The 26189-nt window shown below is 39.9% G+C and overlaps 1 protein-coding gene across 1 annotated transcript; it reads right to left on the bottom strand.

Annotated features, from left to right (window-relative positions):
• Nucleotides 1-786: 786 nt before the first annotated feature.
• LOC134360190 (myosin-4-like) lies at nt 787-25925 on the bottom strand. The gene is made up of 38 exons (XM_063074237.1): nt 25722-25925; nt 25405-25548; nt 22662-22818; nt 22550-22577; nt 22350-22458; nt 22146-22238; nt 21923-21986; nt 21722-21820; nt 20960-21063; nt 20520-20658; nt 20039-20157; nt 17137-17286; nt 16869-17039; nt 16470-16770; nt 16292-16365; nt 16028-16115; nt 14805-14922; nt 14572-14695; nt 14139-14275; nt 13780-14035; nt 13453-13695; nt 13181-13357; nt 12944-13089; nt 12477-12567; nt 11981-12370; nt 11746-11872; nt 10980-11098; nt 7752-7948; nt 7458-7641; nt 6755-6920; nt 6351-6475; nt 4041-4349; nt 3586-3789; nt 2424-2549; nt 2139-2309; nt 1945-2049; nt 1759-1854; nt 787-939 (listed from the first exon to the last, which is right to left on the bottom strand). Exons 1-38 carry the CDS (start codon nt 25923-25925, stop codon nt 787-789), a joined length of 5808 nt encoding a protein of 1935 aa, XP_062930307.1.
• Nucleotides 25926-26189: the final 264 nt, after the last annotated feature.

Below are 26189 nucleotides of genomic sequence, written 5' to 3'. Positions count from 1 at the left end.
ATAAAACTAATTTCTGTTTGTTTTATGCTTCCATAATTATTGAATCATCCAACAAAGGCAAATTGACAAGAAAAATGATTTTTCAGTGTTGCACTTTTATTTCTTTAGTTATCACTTAATTTATAAAACCACTGTATGTTACAGAGAAATACACATTTTGTGGATTTCTTCTTTGGACCATTTCATCTTGCCTTCTACTCTTCAGCGCTCTAATAGATGAAAAGGAAATGCAAATTGTTGGTTTGATGCAATGAAACAATACAACTTTTTTAGTTATGTTTACAGTATATGATTATTACAAACAAAAGTATATGTAAATTTAAATTAATTACTACTATAATTAGTGATTCCAGGAATGAAAGGGTTATCATATGAGGGATGCTTGTACTCGCTGGAATTTAGAAGGATTCGGGGGGGTGGTGGTGGTGGAGATCTCATTGAAACCTTTTGAATGTGGAAAGGCGGAGCAGATGTGGACAGGATTTTTCCATTGTGGGAGAGTCAAGGACAACAGGGCACAGCGCCCTTTCAAAACGCAGATGTAGAGAAACTTCTTTAGCCAAAGGGTGGTGAATTTGTTGCCACATGCAGCTGTGGAGGCCAGGTTGCTGGGTGTATATAAGGCAGAGATTGATAGGTTCTTGATTGGACATGGCATCAAAGGTGACGGGGAGAAGGCCGGAAATCAGGGTTGAGCCAGGAGCAGCCATGATTGAATGGCGGAGCAGACTCGATGGGCCAAATGGCCTAATTCTGCTCCTGTGTCTCATGGTCTTATAGTTAAAGTTACTTGAGCCACAATACCTTTGTAGAAATCTCCCGGGTTTTAGTTCTGAGTTTGTTGACTTGAGACTCTGCAATGTCAGCACGTTCCTCGGCTTCCTCCAGTTCATGCTGCACCTTCCTGAACTTGGACAGGTGCATGTTGGCCTGTTCCTCCTATAAGAATATAGTATGAGACATCATTAGATTGCAGGCTGAAACACTGGTGATAGGAAAATATAAACAAGCACTTGACACTCCTATAAATTTTAATAGCATTATTGCCAATTTCCGTTATTTCGTCAGAACAGTGGGCACTTTAAATAGGAATGGTCATACAGCTGAAAATTATTGTATCCCAGTGACTTCTGTATGCATTGTGTGTGAAGACTGGAAATTGGACTGCTTAGTATATTTGATCTTTTGCATGTACATATTGAATTTAAACACAGCATAGACAGACCAAAATTGTTTTACTATATCTTAAAGCATTTGCTGATGTCCTCTATCGAATTGGAAACCTTCCTGTTATAATTTTACCTTATTTGGCAGTGGCTAAGAACAGAGATAATGAGTATGTATTTATTATTAGGATTTTCTCTTGTGACGCTTTGCAACGATTTGTGTTGAGGCTACAATTAACCACTATATTTCAAAAAAAGTAGAGCAAGTCAAATATACAAATCTTCCACGGACAGAATGATGTGCACTGCCATAGGCAGTGTTGAAAGAAGTGTTAATTACAAATTGGCAAGTGTGATAAATGGGTTTTAGGCGATTTCCAGGTCATCCACATCAGATTAAGAAATGAAATTACTTACTAAATGGCAGAAAGTTAAAGGCTGTGGGGATCAAAGGGGCTTGTTGTTTCTGCTTTAAGGTCATAAAGTATTGGAGATTGACACACATAACTGAAACAGGTCTGAATATTTAAATTTTTGTATTATAAAAACTCATAAACCTTTCGAAAAAGCAATTTGAACTAGAATTACTTACAGACTCCTCACATTGTCTCTTATATGCCTTAACCTTCAGCTGCAGCTTGTCAACCAAGTCCTGTAGTCTCAGGACATTCTTTCTCTCTTCCTCTGACTGTGAAAATCATGAAAGAAGCAAAATTTTTGTAGTAAATATTACTATATCCCACAGTTTATGCTCCTCCTACTTACTCCCTTGCAGTACCTGATATGTCAGTTCCTTGACTCTTCTCTCGTACTTGCGAACACCTTTAATGGCATCAGCACCGCGTTTCTGCTCAGCTTCCAGCTCATTTTCCAGCTCGTGCACCTAAATCAGCCAGCAAATGAGATTTGTTAATATCTGTTCGTTTCCTAAGGTTTCAGTATGTATAACACTAAAATAACCTCATTGTTTACCCTAGCCTCCAGTTTCTGGAGCTGCTTCTTTCCTCCTTTCAATGCCAGTTGCTCAGCCTCATCCAGGCGATGCTGCAGATCCTTCACTGTCTGCTCAAGGTTCTTCTTCATTCTCTCCAGGTGAGCACTGGTGTCCTGTTCCTTCTTCAGCTCTTCAGCCATCATGGCAGCCTTGCAATATGAGGCAATTGGACAAATCATTATTCAAGCTCAAAATCTAAATTATACCAATAAGATAGTTAAAATAAGAATCAGTATTTATATTAAAAAAAACTTCCGATTTACATCAGTGATAGCCTTCTTGGCTTTCTCTTCAGCATTTCTTGACTCCTGGATAGTTTCTTCCATTTCAGACTGAAGGTGGTTCAGGTCAGCATCCAGCTTCTTCTTTGTATTGATGAGGCTTGTGTTCTGCAAGAAAAGACAATTTTTTAATAACTTTTGTGGGATAACCAATGTTAATATCAAACCACAGTGCAGGTGGGTGGAACATTGTTGCAATGAACTATGTAAAAACAAAATAGAGAGTGCATCATCAATCATCATCTGAACACCTGTATTGCTGCCAGTGGTTCTATGGAAGGGATATTTGATGTCATGCTGTGGAGAGATTTAGACATTTATTATTAAATTAGTTTCCAATATTGTATTGGGTATATATTGCATGATTCCCAGAAACTGAAAACATTTCAGTGAACGTGCCCAGCAAACTATAGCCTTCTAACATCTGCCGGACAATGCTGAGGATGTTCTACGAGTCTGTGGTGGCCAGTGCGATCATGTTTGCTATTGTGTGCTGGGGCAGCAGGCTGAGGGTAGCAGACACCAACAGAATCAACAAACTCATTCGTAAGGCCAGTGATGTTGTGGGGATGGATCTGGACTCTCTGACGGTGGTGTCTGAAACGAGGATGCTGTCCAAGTTGCATGCCATCTTGGACAATGTCTCCCGTCCACTACATAATGTACTGGTTGGGCACAGGAATACATTCAGCCAGAGACTCATTCCACCGAGATGCAACACAGAGCATCATAGGAAGTCATTCCTGCCTGTGGCCATCAAACTTCACAACTCCTCCCTTGGAGGGTCAGACACCCTGAGCCAGTTGGCTGGTCCTGGACTTATTTCCTGGCATAATTTACATATTACTATTTAACTATTTATGGTTTTATTACTATTTAATTATTTATGGTGCAACTGTAACAAAAACCAATTTCCCCCGGGATCATCAAAGAATGACTATGAATATGACTATCAATAGAGGACTGTCTCATAAGCCAGGTAGGCTGCTGGACAGGACAATTAACTAAAAATAACAATAAGATTCTGCTAAGTTCATCCTGAAGCTTCTCCACTTCTGAACAATTTTAGTTTGTAACCTTAGCACCATGCCGGTATATAGCAGGATCTGCATGCGCATTGGATTCAAAGTGTGAGGAGACAAACCTGAGTGTGCAACAGTGTAACCCTCTCACTGACATCAACCAGCTCTTGCTCAGCAATTTTGCGAGATCTGTCTGTCTGTTCCAGAGCTGCTCTCATTTCTTCAATCTCAGCCTGTTGCAAACCACTTCTGCGTTCCACCATGGCTAACTGCTCCTTCAAGTCTTCTTGACTTCTGCAAGCATCATCCAGCTGTAACTGAGTGTCCTGTTTAGAAAGCAGGATTCCTTTGTTATCAGATATTACAATAAATTCTTCATATTCACATTGTATTCATGTAAATTTAAAATTCAATGAAAAGTTTATTTGTGCTTAAAATCTCAAATTGCAAGCAAATTATTATTAGCAAAACTTAATTATGTAAATATCACATTTTATAATGATAGATAATTGCATAATATTTGGAGCTAAGTATCAATTAAATGTAAACAAGGAATTAATTCCCCTATCATACATACCTTTAATTGACCCTGCACGTTTCTGAGATGTTTCTGAGCTTCTGAAGCCTGACGATTGGCGTGTCCCAGCTGAATCTCCATTTCATTTAGATCGCCCTCCATTTTCTTCTTGATTCTAAGAGCATCATTTCTGCTCCTGACTTCAGCCTCCAAAGCACTTTGCATCGTGTCCACAACTCTCTGATGGTTCCTCTTCACCTGATCAATCTCCTCATCTTTCTCTGCAATCTTCCTGTCAACTTCAGATTTCACTTGGTTCAGTTCCAGCTGAATACGGAGGATCTTGCTCTCCTCATGTTCCAGAGAGGCCTACAAGAGGGGTCAAGTGAATTTGAGTATGTCCACACATTGTTATCATAAAGGTTGCTTTGATACGATGCATTAAATTCACGTATCTTTTTGGAATACGACATTATAAAATTATTTCATGCACAGTTATCAATTTAACAACTCTACAGATTTTGTCATCCTACACTTTCAAAAATTATTAGAACCAGAGCAGATTGTAGAATGCTGAATTGCAGAAGTCTCCAAGTGAGAGATGTTTTGCTCCCATCAAGTCTAATTGGAATATTAGCTAATGCAATTTTCCTGAACCTCATTCTTGGGGATGCTTTCAACCTATTTTCATTTCTCTATTTACAAATGACTGATGAGGTATAAGAGTTCGTTTTATCTTGTGTGTGACCTACGTTTATTCCTATCTCCTAGGGAAGAATTATGTGAGGTGTAAATTCATTAAGTTGATATCATGGCACAAGTGTATAGAAAGAGAAAGGATTTAAGCATATGCTTAAAAGAGGAAGAGGGAATTGTAGTTGGGGGTACCTCAGTGGTGGTGTAATTAAAACTGATGATGAGCCAAATGTCAGAATTATAGGAGCATGGTGGTTGTGGGGCCGGCAGAGATGAACAGCTTAGTGGTTTTAAATGGATATTTGCCAGACCAAGTATCTCAGTGACCACAGAAGAAAACATTTTTTAATAACTGTGTATTACTTATAAGCCAAACAAGCTGTTTAAAACCCCATTACATCTTGATCTTGTAAACTGGGGTTGCAACTTAATGTTGGCATCCTTCTGGGAATATACAAAATAAAAGTGCATGCATTTGAGTTTTAAAGTAGATCATGTTATAGTTCATAACCGCTCTATAATGAAAGGCCTTGTGCCAAAAATGCATGTAGGCTGTAGGGCATAGGAGCTGAATTAGGCCATTCAGCACATTGAGTCTGCTCCACCGTTCAATCATAGCTTATTTACTAATCTCTCTCAACACCATTCTCCTCCTAACTGTTGATACCCTTACTATGTCATTGTTCCATTTGGCTGTTCCCCTTTAATGCTCCTTTCTCCTTTATTATGCCCTGATTTCAGTCATTAGATTTCCAATTGCTGCTAGTTTACCTAATTATAGTACACCTCGTTTTCATCAGAGACTGTGAAAAAAGTACGATGGCTTCTCTATTTCAGGTTCTCAGTTTGTTGGTTTGTTCTCGTATAATACCTCATTCTCTTGTCCGCTTAGAACAGTTAGTTCTAAGTTTATTTCCATGTTCTGCTCTAGTTTCAAGATAGTCCCTGTATATACTTTCTCCTTGTCAAGATTCTTCCGGTTTGCTGTTCCATGTTCACGTCGATGCCAGCATCCCCAACTCAGTTGACGTGCCGGTGTCCTGCCCTTGGGTTCTCCTCAGTCATACTAATAAAGAACCTATCAACCTTGCTTTAAACATATCCAGTGACTTGGCCCTTTTGGCTGTCTGTGGCAATAAATTCCGCAGACTCACCACTCTTCAGCTAAAGAAATTCCTCCTCATCTCCTTTCTTTCTGAAGCTGTGCTTCAATGTTCTCCAGCTACAGTGTACCGAGAAATTCTCATCCAGTGTGCAGTACCTATGAAATTAATTTCATGATATATAATTTATAGCATCACTAACGGGTGATGAATTTCCAAAATAAACCAGTTCCATTTCTACTGATGCTGGTTGGCCGACTAAATAATTTCAGCATTTACTTTTCTTGGAGCCCTTCAATCCACTCTCTTCTGTTAATAAGGTCTGCCTTAAAGTATAAGTGTAAACTCTTAACAATTTGCTATAAAGGATTAATTTAAATCTTGCTGTTTATTCCAAGGTAAGGAGCCTGTGCTTTGAGAAGAGTAATCATCTTTTACTGTTTAGCCTGTTCCTTTTGAATTTAGCCCTTTTAAGTCTATATAGATGTGAAAACTCTTCATGCATTCAGTGGGTGTGACAAACCTGCTGGACCATTTGGTCTAAAGTTCAGTATAATTAAATATATTTTACCTCTGCCTCCTCCAATGCAGACTGAATTTCACTCTTCTCCTGTTCAGCTGTCTTCTTTGCCTTTTCCATCTCATGGAGAGCCTTTCCACTTTCACCCAGTTGCTCAGTCAGATCAGAAATCTCCTCTGTTTTATGGAAATGAATTTCAAATTAGGTCTATTTTGTTGGTTAAAACTGAGATTTAATTTCAAGTAGATTTTGAAGCAATAAGGATGGTGCTATCAGGATGTCTGAACAGTCCTTCACAGCGTCAGGATTTCAGCACGAAATAATTGCTGTCTGTTTCACTGTTCCATTATGCAGGTAGTTTTAATTAAATCTGGACCAGGTAGTCTTAATTTCCAGTGGTTCAATAAGTTCAACAATTTAAAACATTTACGTGACAGGCACAGTTTTGCACTTACGTTGTAGATTCTTGTTCTCTCGTTTAAGAGTTTCGAGTTGGTCCAGAGCCTCCTCATATGCATTCTTCATCTTGAAGATCTCAGTACTTAGACCTCGTGATTCCTTCTGAGCAGCCTCCAGCTCAGCATGGGTTTCCTCATGCTTTTGTTTCCAGTCTGCCAGAATCTATACAGTATAGTAGCAAAAGTTATACTGTAGTTGTAAAACAGGAATTGTATTCTGCACTACAATTATAGTCCTGATGTATTCCTGCATTAACCAAAAAATTCTTAATTGTGTATTTGAATAGCTACAATGCAATTCAATACTCCATACTTTGTAAGGACAAAATAGTGCAATTATGGAACTAAAGAGCATCATTTCTGAGTTTAAATAGCCCTGCACATTCGATAGGGTCACGGTGCACTTTAAACTTGAAATAATTAATTACTTTAACCATTCAACTGTTTCTTTCTCCAGATTGCTTGCAAGTTCATTTAGTGAAACTCTATCCATTTTGTCATGGAAATTTTGAGCTAGCATTCACAAATGTTTGCAAGTGAGTGCCGTGTGTAAGTGGTTAAACCCCTTCATTTAACATCAGATCTAGTCTGAATATAGAGTGATGCAGCCACTGTAGAGACACTCTGACAGTGAAATTCTTGAATATCAACATGTTAGAATGACAGAAACAGCAACATAGTGGAAAAATTCTGCACTTACTTTGTCAAAGTTCTTTTGTTTCTTGTCTAGAGCTGCTGCTGCTGAGTTTGCCCTCTCTAAATCTACCATCAGATCTTCCACTTCACCCTGCAATCTCTGCTTCGTCTTTTCCAATGAAGCACATTTGGAGTTCACAGCTTCAATGTGCTCTTCTGCATCCTGCAGGCGTTGAGCAAGTTTTTTCCTGAAAAGTAAGAGAACCGGCATAACAACATTTTCTCCCAGGAAGTGAAGAACACAAATAGTCATTGACAGAATGTGGTGGGAGAACCCAGGTTACTTCTTATTACATACTTGGCTTCTTCCAGTTCCTCTGTGCGCTGAATTGCATCAGTTTCATATTTCGTTCTCCACTGAGCCACTTCGCTGTTGGCCTTGGACATTCCACGTTGGAGCTCAGCCTTTGCCTCTACTTCCTCTTCATATTGTTCACGGAGGAGATCACAGTCATGGCGGGCAGATTGCAGAGCATGTGCCAGTGCACCCTTAGCCTGAAATCATTGTGTTAAATGATGAAACAGCCAGTACCTCTGATTCTTAGTGAATTACTGAACCTAGATAACTTATGATGAATAGAAATACTCTTCCAAAGGTAAAATAGCAAGTTGGTTTATAAAAAAAAATCCAGAGATATGATGGCACAGATTTTTCTTTTGATCTAGCAACATAACTTTGTTGAAATGTTCCAAATTGGGACAAATTCTATTCAGATGAGTCCTGCCTATGAATCAATTAAGGCTGAGAAAAGAAGCTAACAGATGACATTGCTATGTTCCCACTGTTCCTGACTTTCCATGAACTTTCCTTAGAAAGAGATGTAGGGCATAGGATCGAGAGATGTAGAATCTTTGTTGGTAAGGAAATTGCAATGGTAAAAATACTTTGATGGGAGTTATATACAGGCCTCTAAACAGTAACCAGGATGTGGGCAATGGGAGGTAGAAAAAAAGTGTCAAAAGGGCGAGATTAAATTAGTCTTGTCGGATTTCAATATGCAGATAGATTGGGAAAATCATGTTGGTGCTGGATCCCAAGAGAGAGAATTTGTAGAATGCCTATTGGATGGCTTTTCAGAGCAACATGTGGCTGAATGCACTAGGGGTTCAGATATTCTGGATTGGCTGTTGTGTAATGAACCAAATTTGATTAGGGAGTTTAAAGTAAAGGAGCCCTTGGAGAGAGCAATCATAATATGAGAGAATTCACACAGCAATATGAGAGGGAGAAGCTAAAGGCAGATGTATCAGTGTTATAGTGATGTAAAGAGAATTTTAGTGGCATGGAAGAGGAGTTCGCCAAAGTTGATTGGAAGGGTACACTAGCAAGGATGATGGCAGAACATCAATGTCTGGAGTTTCTGGGAGCAACTCAGAAGGCACAGGATCGTTACATCCCAAAGGAGAAGTAGTATTCTGCAACCATGGCTGACAAGGGAAGACAAAGACAACATAAGAGCAAAAGAGGGCATATAATAGGGCAAGAATTAGTGGGAAGTTAGAGGATTTGGAAACTTTTAAACCCAACAAAAATCAACTGAAAAAAGCCATGGGGGGAAAAATGAAATATGAAGGTAAGCTAGCCAATAAGATACCAAAGGTTTTTTTTCAGATATTTAAAGAGTAAAACAGGCAAGAGCTGATACTGGACCACTGGAAAATGACACTGGAGAGGTCATAACAGGAGACGAGGAAATGGCAAAGTAACAGAGTAAGTATGTTGCATTGGTCTTCATGGCAGGAGATACTAGCAGAATACCAGAAGTTTGAGTGGGTCAGGGGACGGAAGTGAGTGCAGTTTTTATTACTCGGGAGAAGGTGCTTAGGAAGCTGAAAGAGCTGAAAATAAATAAGTCATCAGTAACTGATGAACTACATCCCAGGATTCTGAAAGAGGTAGCTGAAGGGATTGTGAAGGCATTGGGAATGATCTTTCAAGATTCACTAATCTGGCATGTTTCCAGAGGACTGGAAAATTGCGAATGTCACTCCCTCTTTAAGAAAAGAAATTATAAGATGGTTCGCCTGATCTCTGTGGTTGGGATGATACTGGAATCAATTGTTAAGGTGGTGGTTTCAGGGTACTTGGTGGCACATTATAAAATAGGCCAAAGTCAGCATGGTTTTCTTAAGGGAAAACCTTGCCTGACAATTCTGTTGAAATTCTTTGAGGAAATAACAAGCAGGATAGACAAAGGAGAACTGGTGGATTCTGTGTACTTGGATTTTCAGAAGGCCTTTTACAAGGTGCCACACTTGAGGCTGCTTAACAAGATAAGTGCCCATGGTATTACAGGAAAGATACTAGCTTGGTAGAGCATAGGCTGATTGTCAGGAGGCAATGAGTGGGAATAAAGGCAGCCCTTTTTGATTGGCTGCTGGTGACTAGTGGTGTTCCTCAGCATCATTGTTTGGGGTGCTACTTCCTGCGTTTTATGTCAGTGAATTGGATGCTGGAATTGATTGCTTTGTGGCCAAGTTTGCAGACGATACAAAGAGAGGTGAAGGAGCAGCTGGTGTTGAGGAAGTAGGGAGGTTGACGAAGGAATTACACAGATTAGGAGAATGGACAACGAAGTGGCAGATGGAATACAGTGTCAGGAAGTATATGGTTATGCACTTTGGTAGAAGGAATAAAAGTATAGACTCATTTCTGAATACAGAGAAAATACAAAAATCTGAGGCACAAAGGAACTTGGGAGTACCTGTGCAGAATTCCCTGAAGGTGAGGAAGGCAAATGCAATGTTAGCATTCATTTCAAGAGGACTAGAATTTAAAAACAAGAATGTAATGCTGGGACTTTATTAGTCATTGGTCAGACCACATATGTAGTATTCTGAACAGTATTTGGCACTTTATCTAAGAATATACTGATACTGGAGAGGGTTCAGAGGAAGTTCTACACAGAGAAACAAGAATGATTTCGGGATTGAAAGGCACAGATGAGGAGAGATTTCTTTAATCAGAGCATGGTGAATATGTGGTATTCATTGCCACAGGCAGCTGTGGGGACCAAGTCATTGGGTGCATTTAAGGCAGACATTGATAGGTTCTTAATTAGTCAGTGTGTAAAACGTTCTGCAGAGAGGGCAGGAGAATGAGGTTGAAAGGAAATGGAATAGCAATGACAAAATGGCAGAGCATACTCGATGGGCTAAATGGCTTGATTCTGCTCCTCCAATTTATCATCATATTTTTGTTGTACTTGAATACTATTAAAAGTTTTTGAAGGTGTAAAATCTGAGGAAATTACTTGCATACATTTAAATAGTTGGAATAATTAAGAATTGTAGTAATATTAAAAACTTACAGAACGTTCTTTCTCAAACAAGACTGGAGCTCACTACTCAAATGACTGGGCTTCTTCCTTTCTACAAATATGGACATCATGAACTTTCTGGTAATTATGAGGTTAAATGTTTGAGATACACTACAGCGTTCACCAGCAAGGTATGCCCCATTCTTTTTTTGTATGAATTTTCTTGTTAAACTAATATTGAAGATGTATAGTAATTATATTGGTACCTTTGTTTCTTCTTCCAGCTGTCTTTTGAGTTCCTCAATCTGCTGAGTATATCCTTGTCTCCCTCTTGTCAACTGAGATACTAAGGCCTCTCTCTCCTCCACCTGGCGGCTCAGTTCCCCTGAAAATCAGAAATAGTCATAAGTATTTCAGGATGTATGTTGTATCTATTTCTATGACCTTAAACATGCCTTTGAAAATTATATCAACATTGCAGAGTACTTCCTGTATGATTATGCAGAAACCATTCAGCATATAAATAATTGATTTGTAACAAGTACTAGTCAGAGATGTTATGTTCTAGTGTGAGAAAGTATGATCTGAGAGAGTCAGTCACATCACATAGGGATTTGTGTCCTTTCCAGGATGTGGAAGGGATGGAGGCTATAGGTCTGCTCAGATATAAAGTTAAAATCCAACTCAACTTGGTAACTGGCATACACAAGGTACTGTAACTGGTAACAATCTTTTCCCCAGGATAAGGAAGTCCAAAACTAACATGGGTTTTGGGTGCAATGGGAAGACTTAGAAGGGAATTTAGGCAACTTTTTCATGCATAGGGTGATGAGTATATGCAATGGAAATAATCCTGATGTGGGTTAAGCGCTGAGCCTGATCCGCAAGGTCTAACCCAACCTGAACTGGCTGAGTTAATTTGGGTCTCTATCAAACTTTGCCTTCTAGCTTGTCTATGAATTTTATTTTATGCTTTCTAAAATTTTTACAGGGTCACAAGAATTACATTATCAACATAGAACTGATCAATACCATTTTCTGTTGCAAAACGTGCTTTCTGAGCTGATAAGTCGTTGATCAAACGTTGATGTTCATCATGTTTGGTCTTCATTTCACTGACCTGGTCCTCCAGTGTCCTGGCTATTTTCTCAAGGTTTGCCTAAAACCAGAACATTCAGTTTTGAAAAGATGCAAAACAATCTGTACATAGTTTATGAGTTAAAGTTAATTCTGCATGTGTAGTAGTTAGTGCCCTCTGTCACTATACCTTAGCTTTGGACACTGATTCCATGTTGCTGGCAAGGTCATCAACTTCCATCTTCAGCTCACTCTTTTCCTTCTCGAGTTTCTGTTTCACACGTTGTAGATTATCGATTTGTTCCCCAAGTTCTGCAACACTGTCAGCCTGCTTCTTGCGAAGAGCAGCAGCTGTGGCTTCATGCTGGAGGGTAGATTCTTCAAGGTCACGGCGCATTTTCTGAAATTCTGTCTCTCGTTTCTTGTTCATTTCAATCTGAGTTGCAGTTGCCCCACCAGCTTCTTCCAGTCGCTCACTGATCTCTTCAAGTTCCCGAGAAAGATCAGCTCTCAGTTTCTCAGTCTTAGCACGAGCAGCACGTTCAGCTTCAATCTCTTCCTCAAGCTCCTCAATACGAGCCTTAAGATAAACATGCATTGATTATAATGACGGAACCAGTAACGTCAATACAGACGTATGACCTTTACTGAATGCCATTGATAAATTCACTAGACATATACGTCACCTGTAATTCTTTAATCTTTTTCTGCAGCTGGGAAGCCATTGCCTGCTCATCTTCAACTTTGCTTTGAAGCTGGCTGATTTCAAACTCTTTCCTTTCGATAGAAAGAGTAAAAGATACAAATTAAACTAATCTGTTAATGAAGTTCTGTAATATTAGCAAATTCAGTTTCTTAATATTTTCTCTGACATACTGAGGCAATAATTGTGTGATAAATAATTCATACTTAAATAAGTCTTAATTCCCCGTTAGTACATTGTTACCTACTACAAGAATGTTCAGTGTTTTAGATAATGACAGGTATTTTTTGAGTTCTACCACGGATATTTTGGGATATACATCCTCAAAGTAACATAAAATCTTTGACTAAAGGGCCTATGTTTTGATTAGCAAGTTCTATATGCTAATCATGGTCATTTAAGCAACGGATTGGAACAAAGATTGATTTCGCTCAGAAGTTAAATACTTACTTCTTTAGTTTCTCATCCAGTTGTTGCCTGTCATTCTCCAAATCCATTACTACTTCTTGTGACAGCTTCAAATCACCTTCAAGCTTTCTCTTAGAACGCTCAAGATCCATGCGGAGTTTCTTCTCCTGCTCCAGAGAGCCTTCAAGCTTTTAAAAGCAAAATACTATTTTATCAAGATTCAATTCAAAGAAAGAATTTCTAAAAGTTATGTGATTTATTGTTATTTTGAATACCTACATCATCAACTTGCTGTTCCAATTTAGTCTTTGTTTTGGTCAGAGTGTTGACTTTGTCTTCCTCAGCCTGGAGGTCATCCAGGGTTTGCTGATGGGCCTCCTGGAGGGCTTTCTTTTCCTTTGTTAACTTAGCGATGCTTTCATCAAGAGTGGCCATTTCTTCAGTGAGATTTTTAACCTATGTTCAGCAAACAAATATGATTAGAGTGAATTAAATACATACAATCATCACATATCTAAAAACTTCTAAGTGTTTATGGCCATCATAATCACCTTGTTCTCAGTGGCGTGTTTCTCTTTTTCAACTTTGGCCAATGTCAGCTCCAAGTCATCAATATCTTTCTTCAGTTCTGAACACTCATCCTCCAGTTTCCTTTTCTTAGCTGTTAGCTCAGCATTTATCTCCTCTTCATCTTCCAGTCTTTCATTAGCTTCCTTCAATTTAGCCTCCAGCTGAATTTTATTTTTAATCAGTCCCTCACATCTTTCCTCTGCATCTGCCAGAGTTTCACTTTCCTGTCATAAAATGATACAATGCATTATACCAGGCTATGTGTTTTGTAACGTGTACACATGCATAACAATAGTCAATGTAGATACCGCTTGGACTTGAAGTTGGAGATCATTCTTTTCCTGTACGAGGGCCACCATTTTCTCTTCTAATTCCTTCCTCCGGGCTTCAGATTTGGCAAGCGCTTCCTTAGTTTTCTCAAACTCTTCTTTCATATTTGCCATTTCCTTTTCAGTTTCAGCACTCTTCAGAAGAGGTTTGATCTTGAAGTACAGTTGCATCCATGGCCAGTGTTTGACATTTGTGAATGCACGGATGTTGTACTGCAGAGTATACAGTGCTTCCCTAGAGGACAGAGTAAAATGAACAGAGATTATATTTTTACTTGAATGATTTAAAATGTGTTTATTTCAAATTACTTTTTGATACTCTGAAAAGCAACATTTACCTTCTTTCCATCATTCTCTTAAATTCAACTCTCATCAAGAAGCCACGACACATAGCCTGAGTACGGGTAACAAGCTGTGCTAACTTTTCATCTCTCATCTCTTCAAGTAAACCCAAGAGACCAGCCTTGAAAAACACCTGAAGCAAAGTAAGTAACCATTTTAATGTTCAATTCTCAAAAAACAACACATTTTACAAAGACAAATTTAATTTGTTTTCATGCTCATAAGTGTATCAGAAAATTAGTCTAGGATGTATATTTTTTCTGAACTGACCCCGGTGGAGTAGTTTTGAAGTTGCTCCACTTATCCAGACCATAGTAACATTAAAGAGGTATATCAATTCAAAGGTATCCAGATTACATTCAAAACTATATTTACAATTCATCACCTTGGTATTTCACATGAACAAACTTGCAGTTTCCACATTTTTACCTTGGTGTGTCCAAACTTGTACTGGGTATGATCTACATCAATAGATCCCAATAACTTCTCAGACGCCTTCTTGCTATCAATGAACTGGCCTTCTGGGATGGCACTTGCATTTAGAACTCGGTACCTGTTGCATTTGAGTTTTACACATGTTACAGCTGATTTTCATTTCAATTACTTATACTGAAGAATTGATTTACATGGAAAAGTAAGATGTTGACTTTGCTATATCTTACCTTTGCTTGAAGTCACCATAAATGATTCTGCTTGGGAACCCCTTTCTGCAAATTCTGATACCTTCCAGCACACCATTGCACCTCAGCTGGTGTATGACAAGGTGATTCTCCATAGCACCTGATAGATTTTAAATGATCATTAAAACACAACAACAGATTGGTTTTATCTTCTTTTCATTTAATGTAAAACAAATAAATACCATTACGTGTTTCAGATGCATTATTTTCACTGAATGGAAAAAAAAATACAGGTTGAGTACAGCTCGTCCAAAATGCTTGGGGCTTTAAGTGTTTTCGATTTTGGATTTTGGAATAAATAATAAGATACCTCGGGATCGCCATCATTTCCAACTCTGCATTTATGTGCTACATTTAAGCAGGCTTTCTCTTACATTTGTTAGTTACACACTTGCACTTAACGATGAAGATTATTACATACCAGTAATGTAATGAAAATGTAATGTGTGCAAGGTCACAAAAGCAGTACAGTAACATCAGGAGAATACCTGACTGAGGTGTTGAACAACTACAAACAATGATAGACTTCCAGTCTCCACCTACGATATTGTCAGACTGGTTTGGGTTCCTCGAGGCTTGGATTCAGACTCCGAGCCAGAGACTGGACAAGGACCCAGAACCTGGGGCTTGACTTGGGCTCAGACTCCGGAACTTGGCAAGACATGACGTGGTCTTGGGAGACAGGACAAGGCGAGGCTACAGGTCAGAACGAGAGACTCCTGGGCAAGACGAGAGAACACAGTACAGGGCTGGGCGAGGCACATGGACAGGACGAGAACACGAAGCTTTGCCTTGGTCATCAGTGACCCTTTAAAATTTAATTTAATTCTGTTACGTAAGGTGTAAAAACAATCAGCATTGTAGACTATTCTGGTGTTAGATTTTAGTAATTAGCAGATGCTTTAAAATTTTAATGTTGTGCCTTTTCTTAATTTTTTTGCAACCAGCCTGCTAAATATTCACAATCACCTTCAATTTTCAGTTTGTTGTGATATGATCAGCATACTATTAAGCAGCATTTGTTCACTCTGACACTGACAATACATGGCAGAGACCTCCCAGTGCAATTTTCTATTTGTGATGTCATGTCAGTGCTCAAAAAAAAAAATCAGATTTCGAAGGCTTTGGATTTTGGAAATTCATATAAGGGGTACTCGACCTGTATTGATTTTTGCTGTATCTTACATTACATGAAATAAACTCACCTGGTGTCTTTGTTTCATTGGGAATGATACAACGCACAAAATGTGGATGTGTGCTTCTCAGGTTAGTCATCAGCTTGCCCAAGTTTTCCTTTGAGATAAATAACAAACTGATATTAATCTCTATTTTATCTTATGGTGTGTAGCAAAACCACATACAGCTGTTCTACATTTGATTGACTTTCTACATTCAATCAGTATTTTGTTAGTCAATTTAATTATGATGAGAGATGCTTCGATATAGACTGAAATAAACAAAATTCTTACTCTAAACAGAGCAGATACTGTCTGGAAGGAACCACCCTTCTTTTTGCCTCCTTTCTTGGCACCACCGCCTTCACCTGTAAAGAAACAACATAGTTGTTTGCTCTAAACACCAGGAAAGGGAAGGAAGAAATGCTGACAAAATAATTGTTTCTAATGACTGTCTGTGTCAGAACTTTACCTTCGGGAGGTGCAGCATAGAGATGAGCCAAGAGTTTCATTGACGATTTCTGGAACAGCCCAGTTACAGTTTCATTCAGTGGATCCTTGTTCTTATCCAGCCAGCCATTAACATTGTAGTCAACAGTGCCAGCATAATGGACCAGTGAGAAGTGGGCTTCAGCCTTTCCTTTGGCAGGTTTGGGCTTCTGGAAGTTGTTTGACTTACCAAGATGCTGATCATACAGTTTATTCTTGAAGGTATGGTCTGTGGCCTTGGGGACAATACACTCCTCTTCAAGGATTGAGAAGATGCCCATAGGCTGTGGGAATCCCAATGTTTCTTTTGGTGAGTGTTTACATCAGCATAACACACAATAAATATTGACCTTTCCTGAATGTCTTACACATCATTACCCACCTTCTCAATAAGTTCAATGCAAGCAGCCAGATCCATACCAAAGTCAATGAATTCCCATTCAATTCCTTCCTTCTTGTACTCCTCTTGTTCCAGAACAAACATGTGGTGGTTGAAGAACTGTTGCAGTTTCTCATTAGTGAAGTTGATACATAATTGCTCCAGGCTGTTCAACTACACACATAGAAAGATACGTGGGATACTTAGTAAAATTTAATTGTCATTTAACTAAAAACTTATTCAAATCAATGTTTATGTTTCTGATACTTACATCAAAAATTTCAAAACCGGCAATATCCAGCACACCAATGAAATACTGCCTGGCCTGCTTTGTGTCCAGTTGTTGATTAATACGGATGACCATCCATAGGAACATTTTCTCAAAAATGGATTTGGAAAGAGCACCAACTGAATTATACACCTGAAAGAATATAACTTGATCAATACTTGAAAAATCTTCTACATATCCATTGTTCTAATTACAGTGGATTCTGGTTATTTGGACCATCATTTAATTGGGGTAGCTGTAAATTTGTTATAACTCTTAAAGTACAAAAACTAATTGAGAAAGTAGCCAGAATTCCCTTTATTTGGGATACTATGTTCCTTAACTAGTACTGGAGACTATTGCCAAATTAATTTCTGACAGCTTCTAACAAGTGCAGTTTTGTGGTTGTTGGACACTAAACCATGCTTAGACCAAACAGTGTTTAAATAGCTTCAGTTGCATGTGGTTGTGTTCAAAAATGAGCGATATTTGTCACTGGTATTTGTTGAGAAATAAGCAATAAGGTAATTCAGAATTGTTGTGCTCACTGCGGTTTCAAGCATTCAGGCTTGATGCCTGAAACAGCCAGCAGTGAAAATGAGACTATTTTGCTCCTTTAACAAGTTAGGAACGACCAAGAATTTTAAGCTATCCACAATTGTCTTGAATGGTACAATGCAATTGATGACTTGGTGGATGCAATCGTCAAAACCTTTTATGGAGGTAGTTCATTATTTGCATTAGGTGTTTATGCTGATTTTGTTCATTTATAGTCAATCAAATGTAAAGACAAATGTAGGTCCCCTGCAGACAGAAACAGGTGAATTGATTATGGGGAGCAAGGACATGGCAGACCAATTGAATAATTACTTTGGTTCTGTCTTCACTAAGGAGGACATAAATAATCTTCCAGAAATAGTAGGGGACAGAGGGTCCAGTGAGATGGAGGAACTGAGCGAAATACATGTTAGTAGGGAAGTGGTGTTAGGTAAATTGAAGGGATTGAAGGCAGATAAATCCCCAGGGCCAGATGGTCTGCATCCTAGAGTGCTTTAGGAAGTAGCCCAAGAAATAGTGATAATTTTTCAAAACTCGTTAGATTCTGGACTAGTTCCTGAGGATTGGAGGGTGGCTAATGTAACTCCACTTTTTAAAAAAGGAGGGAGAGAGAAACCGGGGAATTATAGACCAGTTAGCCTAACGTCGGTGGTGGGGAAACTGCTGGAGTCAGTTATCAAGGATGTGATAACAGCACATTTGGAAAGTGGTGAAATGATCGGACAAAGTCAGCATGGATTTGTGAAAGGAAAATCATGTCTGACGAATCTCATAGAATTTTTTGAGGATGTAACTAGTAGAGTGGATAGGGGAGAACCAGTGGATGTGGTATATTTGGATTTTCAAAAGGCTTTTGACAAGGTCCCGCACAGGAGATTAGTGTGCAAACTTAAAGCACATGGTATTGGGGGTAAGGTGTTGGTGTGAGTGGAGAATTGGTTAGCAGACAGGAAGCAAAGAGTGGGAATAAACGGGACCTTTTCAGAATGGCAGGCGGTGACTAGTGGGGTACCGCAAGGCTCAGTGCTGGGACCCCAGTTGTTTACAATATATATTAATGACTTGGATGAGGGAATTAAATGCAGCATCTCCAAGTTTGCGGATGACACGAAGCTGGGCGGCAGTGTTAGCTGTGAGGAGGATGCTAAGAGGATGCAGGGTGACTTGGATAGGTTGGGTGAGTGGGCAAATTCATGGCAGATGCAATTTAATGTGGATAAATGTGAAGTTATCCACTTTGGTGGCAAAAATAGGAAAACAGATTATTATCTGAATGGTGGACGATTAGGAAAAGGGGAGGTGCAACGAGACCTGGGTGTCATTATACACCAGTCATTGAAAGTGGGCGTGCAGGTACAGCAGGCGGTGAAAAAGGCGAATGGTATGCTGGCATTTATAGCGAGAGGATTCGAGTACAGGAGCAGGGAGGCACTACTGCAGTTGTACAAGGCCTTGGTGAGACCACACCTGGAGTATTGTGTGCAGTTTTGGTCCCCTAATCTGAGGAAAGACATCCTTGCCATAGAGGGAGTACAAAGAAGGTTCACCAGATTGATTCCTGGGATGGCAGGACTTTCATATGAAGAAAGACTGGATGAACTGGGCTTGTACTCGTTGGAATTTAGAAGATTGAGGGGGTATCTGATTGAAACGTATAAGATCCTAAAGGGATTGGACAGGCTAGATGCAGGAAGATTGTTGCCTATGTTGGGGAAGTCCAAAATGAGGGGCCACAGTTTGAGGATAGAGGGGAAGCCTTTTAGGACCGAGATTAGGAAAAACTTCTTCACACAGAGAGTGGTGAATCTGTGGAATTCTCTGCCACAGGAAAACAGTTGAGGCCAGTTCATTGGCTATATTTAAGAGGGAGTTAGATATGGCCCTTGTGGCTACGGGGGTCAGGGGGTATGGAGGGAAGGCTGGGGCGGGGTTCTGAATTGGATGATCAGCCATGATCATAATAAATGGCGGTGCAGGCTCGAAGGGCCGAATGGCCTACTCCTGCACCTATTTTCTATGTTTCTATGTTAAAAGAACAGAGCAACATACATTGGATGAGTTACTCCGTCAATACCTATATGGAACTAATACTAATACATACACAGTTTTATAGTACTGTCATATTGTTAGTGTTGTAATCACCTGCTTTTCATTTAAATACACAACTTGTCACTCAGTTAAAAGGTAGTTTGTCTTTTTTATACTTTTTTTTAACTATTTCCTTAAAGCTTCAGCTAATTGGGGAGCTGTTTACTTGGGCCAAAATGTACTGGTCCCCATGTGTCCCTATTAACCAGAATCCATTGTAAATACACAAACATCTTACTTGAAGTTTTTATAACTGTACCTGCTGAACAGTCTGACCTTTGGTCACAAATTCATTGCCAACCTTTACTCGTGGAAAGCACAATGCCTTTAGTAAATCTGCTGAGTTCAGACCAGTCAAGTAGGCAACTTTGTCAGCATCTAACACAAAGTAAGAAGTAATCAAGTGTGTTAGAAATACTAAAGATATGAATCAATGTTACGACTGTGGCTGATCACTAAATTCTCTAAGCAAAAATACTGAGTATGCAATTAGTATTTAAAACGAGTTCTCTGGTTTAAGATGTGCATTACCTGAACAAAAACATACTGTACACACAAACACGAAGAATTCTTTCCAGTATATTTCCCAAGTATAAAGCTGCAAATCACTTCGACACAAGTTCATTTCCTTTACTCTTTAGACTTTGAAAGAACTTCAATGTTAGCCAGATTGAAGTTTGATTTGGAATATGTTAAATTTAGTAAATAATAAAATTCTGTGAGTTTCGTGCAAGTGTTACCTTCTGTGCCATCGGGCTCTGCCTGCTCTTCACGCTGCTTTTGCTTGAATTTCAAATTTCCAAAGTGCATTACTGCTCCAGTGAGTTTGTAGATGCCCCACTTCTCATCATTGGTGAAGCCCAGGACATCGATGGCAGTCTGTACACCAAACAGCAGAATTAGCATCCAACAAAAATACCCACATAAAAGTTTTCTCAGCTTTATTAGGAAAGCTTGTGTAGTTTGACGTATCTTCATGCAACATGTTTCAGCTCAGTTTTTTCACAAATTTTAATGTTTTATATTTGGAGAGCGGATTATCTTATTTTTTGATCTTTTAACTCAACTTGTTTGGTTAGTGAAGTGGATTACAGTTATTGGATCCAGATACAAAATATTTGAAAAATTAACGAACCATTAGTCAAGAAGATGTAAATGAAGCTATATTGTAAGTACTCACATCAGTTGCCACTAATTCTTCTTTATCATCGATACTAGAAACAGTGATTTCACCCTGGCTGACAAATGGGTAATCATAGGGGTTGGTGGTAATGAGACAAGCCTCTGCCAAAAACAAATGCTTTGTTAGTGGAATTGTGATGTACCAAATGAAAGGCCACAAGTTATCTAATAATGTCATTTGATTTTGTCTCTTCCTTTCAAACAGCTTGTTGAATTGAATTAGATGAGAGTTTTCAAAATGAGGCAGTAACAAATCATTGAAAGACTGCATGAAAAATAGCATTGCAAATAGTGCATACTGAAGACGCAAGAAACACTGCAGATGCTGGAAATCTGGAGCAACAGACAAAAATGCTGGTCAGCCAGCATCAGTGGAGCAATCAGCGTTTCAGACCCAACCCTTTCGCCAAGACTGGAAAGAATGAATGCAGAACCAGAATAAATGAGTAAGGAGAGCGGTAGGACAATGAGCTGGCAGGTGATATATGAATATTAATTCCATGGAGGAAGAAACTTAGATGGGAGGTGATAAGTGGAAGATGCAAAGGGCAGAAGATAGAATCGATTAGGAGAGGACTGGAATAAAGGGAAAGATGGAGAAGTGGAAGGAAGGAAGGCAGGTGTGAGTGGTAAAGAGCCTACAAGAATAAGGAGGGAGGGAGCACAGGGGAATGGTTATATAGTGAAATTTGTTGGCAGAAATCTTTCACATGTTAATGCAAATATAAATATATCAACATTCAAAAACTTCGAACCTTACCAACAATTTCAGGTTTGTGATTAGTTGTCATTTGGTAGAAAATGTGGTAACTCCTTTCAGCTTTCAGCTGGAATGTCACTCTGGATTTTTCCAGTAGATCTGGAGAGTTATGAGTTAATGTAAATTTAGTATAGAACAGACCAACATGATAGCAATTTGATTTACAACTAATATTTCCATTTCCGTTTCCACTGCACTTACAAGTTTCAATGTCAGCAGAAGCCAGTTTCCCCGTGGTACCGAAGTGAATTCTGATGAATTTACCCTTGATGTGAAAGATATTCAAGTCAACGGTGAAACAAAGTCAGAGAACATGCACAATATAAAGTTATTGAAACCTTTCTATTGTTAAACTGGACAGTTAATAGATCTTACATTGTGGGGTGTAACGGCTGTAACAGTCGTAAAGTTTGAAGACACTTACAAAGCGAGACGAATTGTCGTTTCTCACAGTCTTGGCATTACCGAAGGCTTCCAACAGCGGGTTGGCCTGGATGATTTGATCCTCCAGGGTCCCCTGTAAAAATAGTTTTGGTTATCAGAAGTTAGTCATTTATTGAGTGAAGAAGGAGATTGCAGCTAAGCAACGAAAAGTTTCCGATGTCAATGAAATTAGTTCTAACTGTACCTTGCCAGATGGCTCCTTCTTCTTGCCGGGTTCACCAGCAGCTGCGACCAATGCAAAGTACTGGATGACACGTTTCGTGTTCACAGTCTTGCCGGCACCGGATTCTCCGCTGAAGACGAGAGCATAGCGTGAAGAACTCAATAGCTGTGCCACAAATAATAAAGTGATTTTAAAAGGCTACCAGAATCTACAACACTTACGTGATCAAGATCGACTGGTTTTCCCGATCTGTAAGACAAAGAAACGAAAGATGGATGAATTTGTGTCATGATTTCGATTTTAGGAAAAACACTGGAAAAAGGGATTATTTACCAGTCAACATGAACTGATAAGCATTATCAGAGATGGAGAAGATGTGGGGAGGAGCTTCTTGACGTTTCTTGCCCCTGTAGCCAGCCACGACCTCAGCATTGTACACAGGCAACCACTTGTAGGGGTTCACGGTGACACAGAACAACCCGGAGTAGGTCTGAAGGCAGAGAAGATACTTACAATTAACGATTAACCTTGTTTTTCATTTTTCCTTAAATTTAAAGAATTTGCAAGAACAATGCTTTTCGTTGTCTCAGAGAAGCAGGCATAACTGGTGGCATTATTGTGTCCCAGTCTCAGGGTTCAATAATAATCCTGAATGCTGTTTCTGGAGTTTGAAAATTCTCCACATGACTTAATGGGGTTCACCAAATACTACAGTTTCATTCTACAGCCCAAGTATGTGTTGGCAATTTTCCAGGTAAGTGGTCCTTGGTGTAGTTGGGTGTCCAGAGAATCGCAGAAAATTGATGTGTTTTGAGAGGAGAATATGTAACTGTAAAATAACTAGGAATAGGATTATTCTAGGAGTCAACATGTACTTGATCTACTCAATTTTCCCATCTGTGTTGTAGAAAATGTGATAAAAAGGCATTTATCTAAAACCAAAATATATGCAGTACTTGGCTTTGTAAATAAAGCAAGAACAATGTCGTATTTGCTGAAACGCTATTATCAACGAGATCCAACGAGGTGCAGTTTTTGGAATTGAACGAAAAAAAAAGACTGCTGGAGGTCTACGGGTCAATCGGTATTTGTGGAGGCAAAAGAACAGTCGATGTTTCAAGTCGCAGCCCTAATGCAGAAATGTCGACTTTTCCCCACAAATGATACTTGACTCGTCTAGTTCCTCCAGCGTTTTTTTATTTGCTTTATAAATCACCTATTGTAGTTTGTTGTGAAATTCCTTTCAACGGAGGGCGCAAGTAAGTTTACTTCAATGAATATGTATGTTACCAAAAATTGGAGAGACCGCGTCATGTTAGACCTCCAAACCTATTCTGGTACTGCTCCCCAACTTTTCCTTCGGTACATTGATGACTACATTGGTGCTGCTTCCTGCCCCCATGCTGAGCTCGTCAATTTCATCAACTTTACTTCTAACTTCCACTCAGCTCTCAAATTCACTTGGTCGGTCTATCTCGGACACCTCTCTCCCCTTTCTCGATCTCTCGGTCTCAATCTCTGGAGACAGACTGTCCACTGACATCTTCTACAAGCCCACTGACTCTCATAAATACCTCAACTATACCTCTTCCCACCCCGCCACATGCAAAAATGCCATTCCCTATTCCCAGTTCCTCCGTCTCCGCCGCATCTGCTCCGAGGATGAGGTTTTCCGTTCCAGGATATCTCAAATGTCCTCTTTCTTTAAGGATCGTGGTTTCCCTTCTGCTGTCATCAATGAAGCCCTCACCCGCATCTCCTCCATTTCCCGTACTTCGGCTCTCACCCCATCCTCCCGCCACCACAACAGAGACAGAGTTCCCCTTGTCCTTACCTACCACACCACCAGCCTCCGGATCCAGCACATTATCCTCCACAACTTCCGCCACCTTCAGCAGGACCCCACCACTAAGCACATCTTTCCCTCTCCACCCCTCTCCGCTTTCCGCAGGGATCGGTCCCTCCGCGACTCCCTGGTCCACACGTCCCTCCCCACGGATCTTCCACCCGGCACTTATCCCTGTAAGTGCAAGTGCTACACCTGTCCCTACACTTCCTCTCTTGCCACCATTCAGGGCCCCAAACAGTCCTTCCAGGTGAGGTAACACTTGTGAGTCTGTTGGGATCATCTATTGCATCCGGTGCTCCCGGTGCGGCCTCCTCTGCATCGGTGAATCCCGACGCCGACTGGGGGACCGCTTCGTCGAGCACCGCCACAACAGACAGGATCTCCCGGTAGCCACCCACTTCAACTCTGCTTCCTACTCCCATTCAGATATGCCCATACATGGCCTCCTCTACTGCCATGATGAGGATAAACTCAGGTTGGAGGAGCAACACCTCATATACCATCTAGGTAGTCTCCAACCCCTTGGTATGAACATAGAATTCTCCAACTTCCGGTAATTCCCTCCCCCTCTCTGCCTATCACCTCCCTCATGGTTCCGCCTCCTTCTACTGCCCATTGTGTTTTCCCCTATTCTTTCTTCATCTTTCCTGCCTATCACCTCCCTGCCTCCCCTCCCCCACCCCTTTGTAAAATTACTGGTTTTTCAACTGAAACCTACCAGCCTTCTCCTTCCCACCCTCCCTTCACCTTCTTTATAGGGCCTCTGCCCCTTCCCTCTTCAGTCCTGACGAAGGGTTCCGGCCCGAAACGTCGACTGATCTTTTCCACGGATGTTGTCCCACCTGCTGAGTTCCTCCAGCGTGTTGTGAGTGTTGCTCTGACCCCAGCATCTGCAGATTATTTTGTGTTTCCAAGTCATGTTTGAATAGGTAAAGATTAAATAGTTGTCAGGAGGCTAAATTACTAAAGAACCTGGAATTGTTGGAGGTGGCAAGAGTCGATTAATTAAATTACTTTCTGCACCGGGATTTATTTGCATCCAGAATGCATTATTCGAAGTTGAAGAAATCACATTCAACTGTACTTTTAAAAAAGATTCACTAATGTAAGGAACAATATCGCAGGGGGTCGGGAAAATGTATGGAGAATAGAACTAATTAGACGGCCGTGTCACAGAATGACTGCCTTCTCTGGGTTATTATGATCATCTAACAATATTGTACTTACGTAGATCATCCAGGCTGCATAACGCTCTTTGAGGTTAAACAACACGGATGCCTCATTCAGATGAGTCAGCATAGCCATGTCTTCGATTTTATCGAATTTTGGAGGGTTCATTGGCAGGACATCTTCGTCTTTAACGGTTACGGACTGAAAGGAATCAACAGGTACATGTAAATAAATATGGCAACGGCACAGACTCGATGGGCAAAACTGCCTAATTCTACTCATGCCTTAAGGCACGGACAACCATGTTGTATTTAAGAAAAGTTGAGCCATCTTAAGCCAACAAGAGTTTTCAGTATAATTTAACATTAACTGACCCTCTTGTCTTTTTCTGTCTCTACGGTGGTTTTGCTACCCTCCTTGCTCTTGACTGTGGCCTTCACATACAATTCTTTGCTATCGGGGACGTAGCAGGCGGTTTTAGCATCGAACGGTCGGTTCTGCGCCTCGAGTCTTTCTTTATCCGACTTCCGTAAAAACGGCGCCGCCGACCCAAACACTGCCATTTCTGCGTCCCCCATGGCTTCGGTCTATCGCTGGAATATACAAGGAACATTTAAATTACTTAATCTCGCATAATATCAGCATACTACTTGCATTGCTTGTAGAAAACAATAAATTCTGCTTTTTTTTAAATGCGGCATAACACTAAACTATGATTTAGAGAGAAGCATTAATTTTTCTCCTTTATTTCTGAGTTTCTGAATTTTCTTTTGATTGTTTTTGTCCCCTATCGTGCTGATTGATAAAGTACAATGCATTTATAACAATTATATGAACATCTT

Source organism: Mobula hypostoma, chromosome 22 (assembly GCF_963921235.1).
Source record: "Mobula hypostoma chromosome 22, sMobHyp1.1, whole genome shotgun sequence".
NCBI lineage: Eukaryota > Metazoa > Chordata > Chondrichthyes > Myliobatiformes > Myliobatidae > Mobula > Mobula hypostoma.
This window is presented reverse-complemented; position numbering and strand designations above follow the sequence as displayed.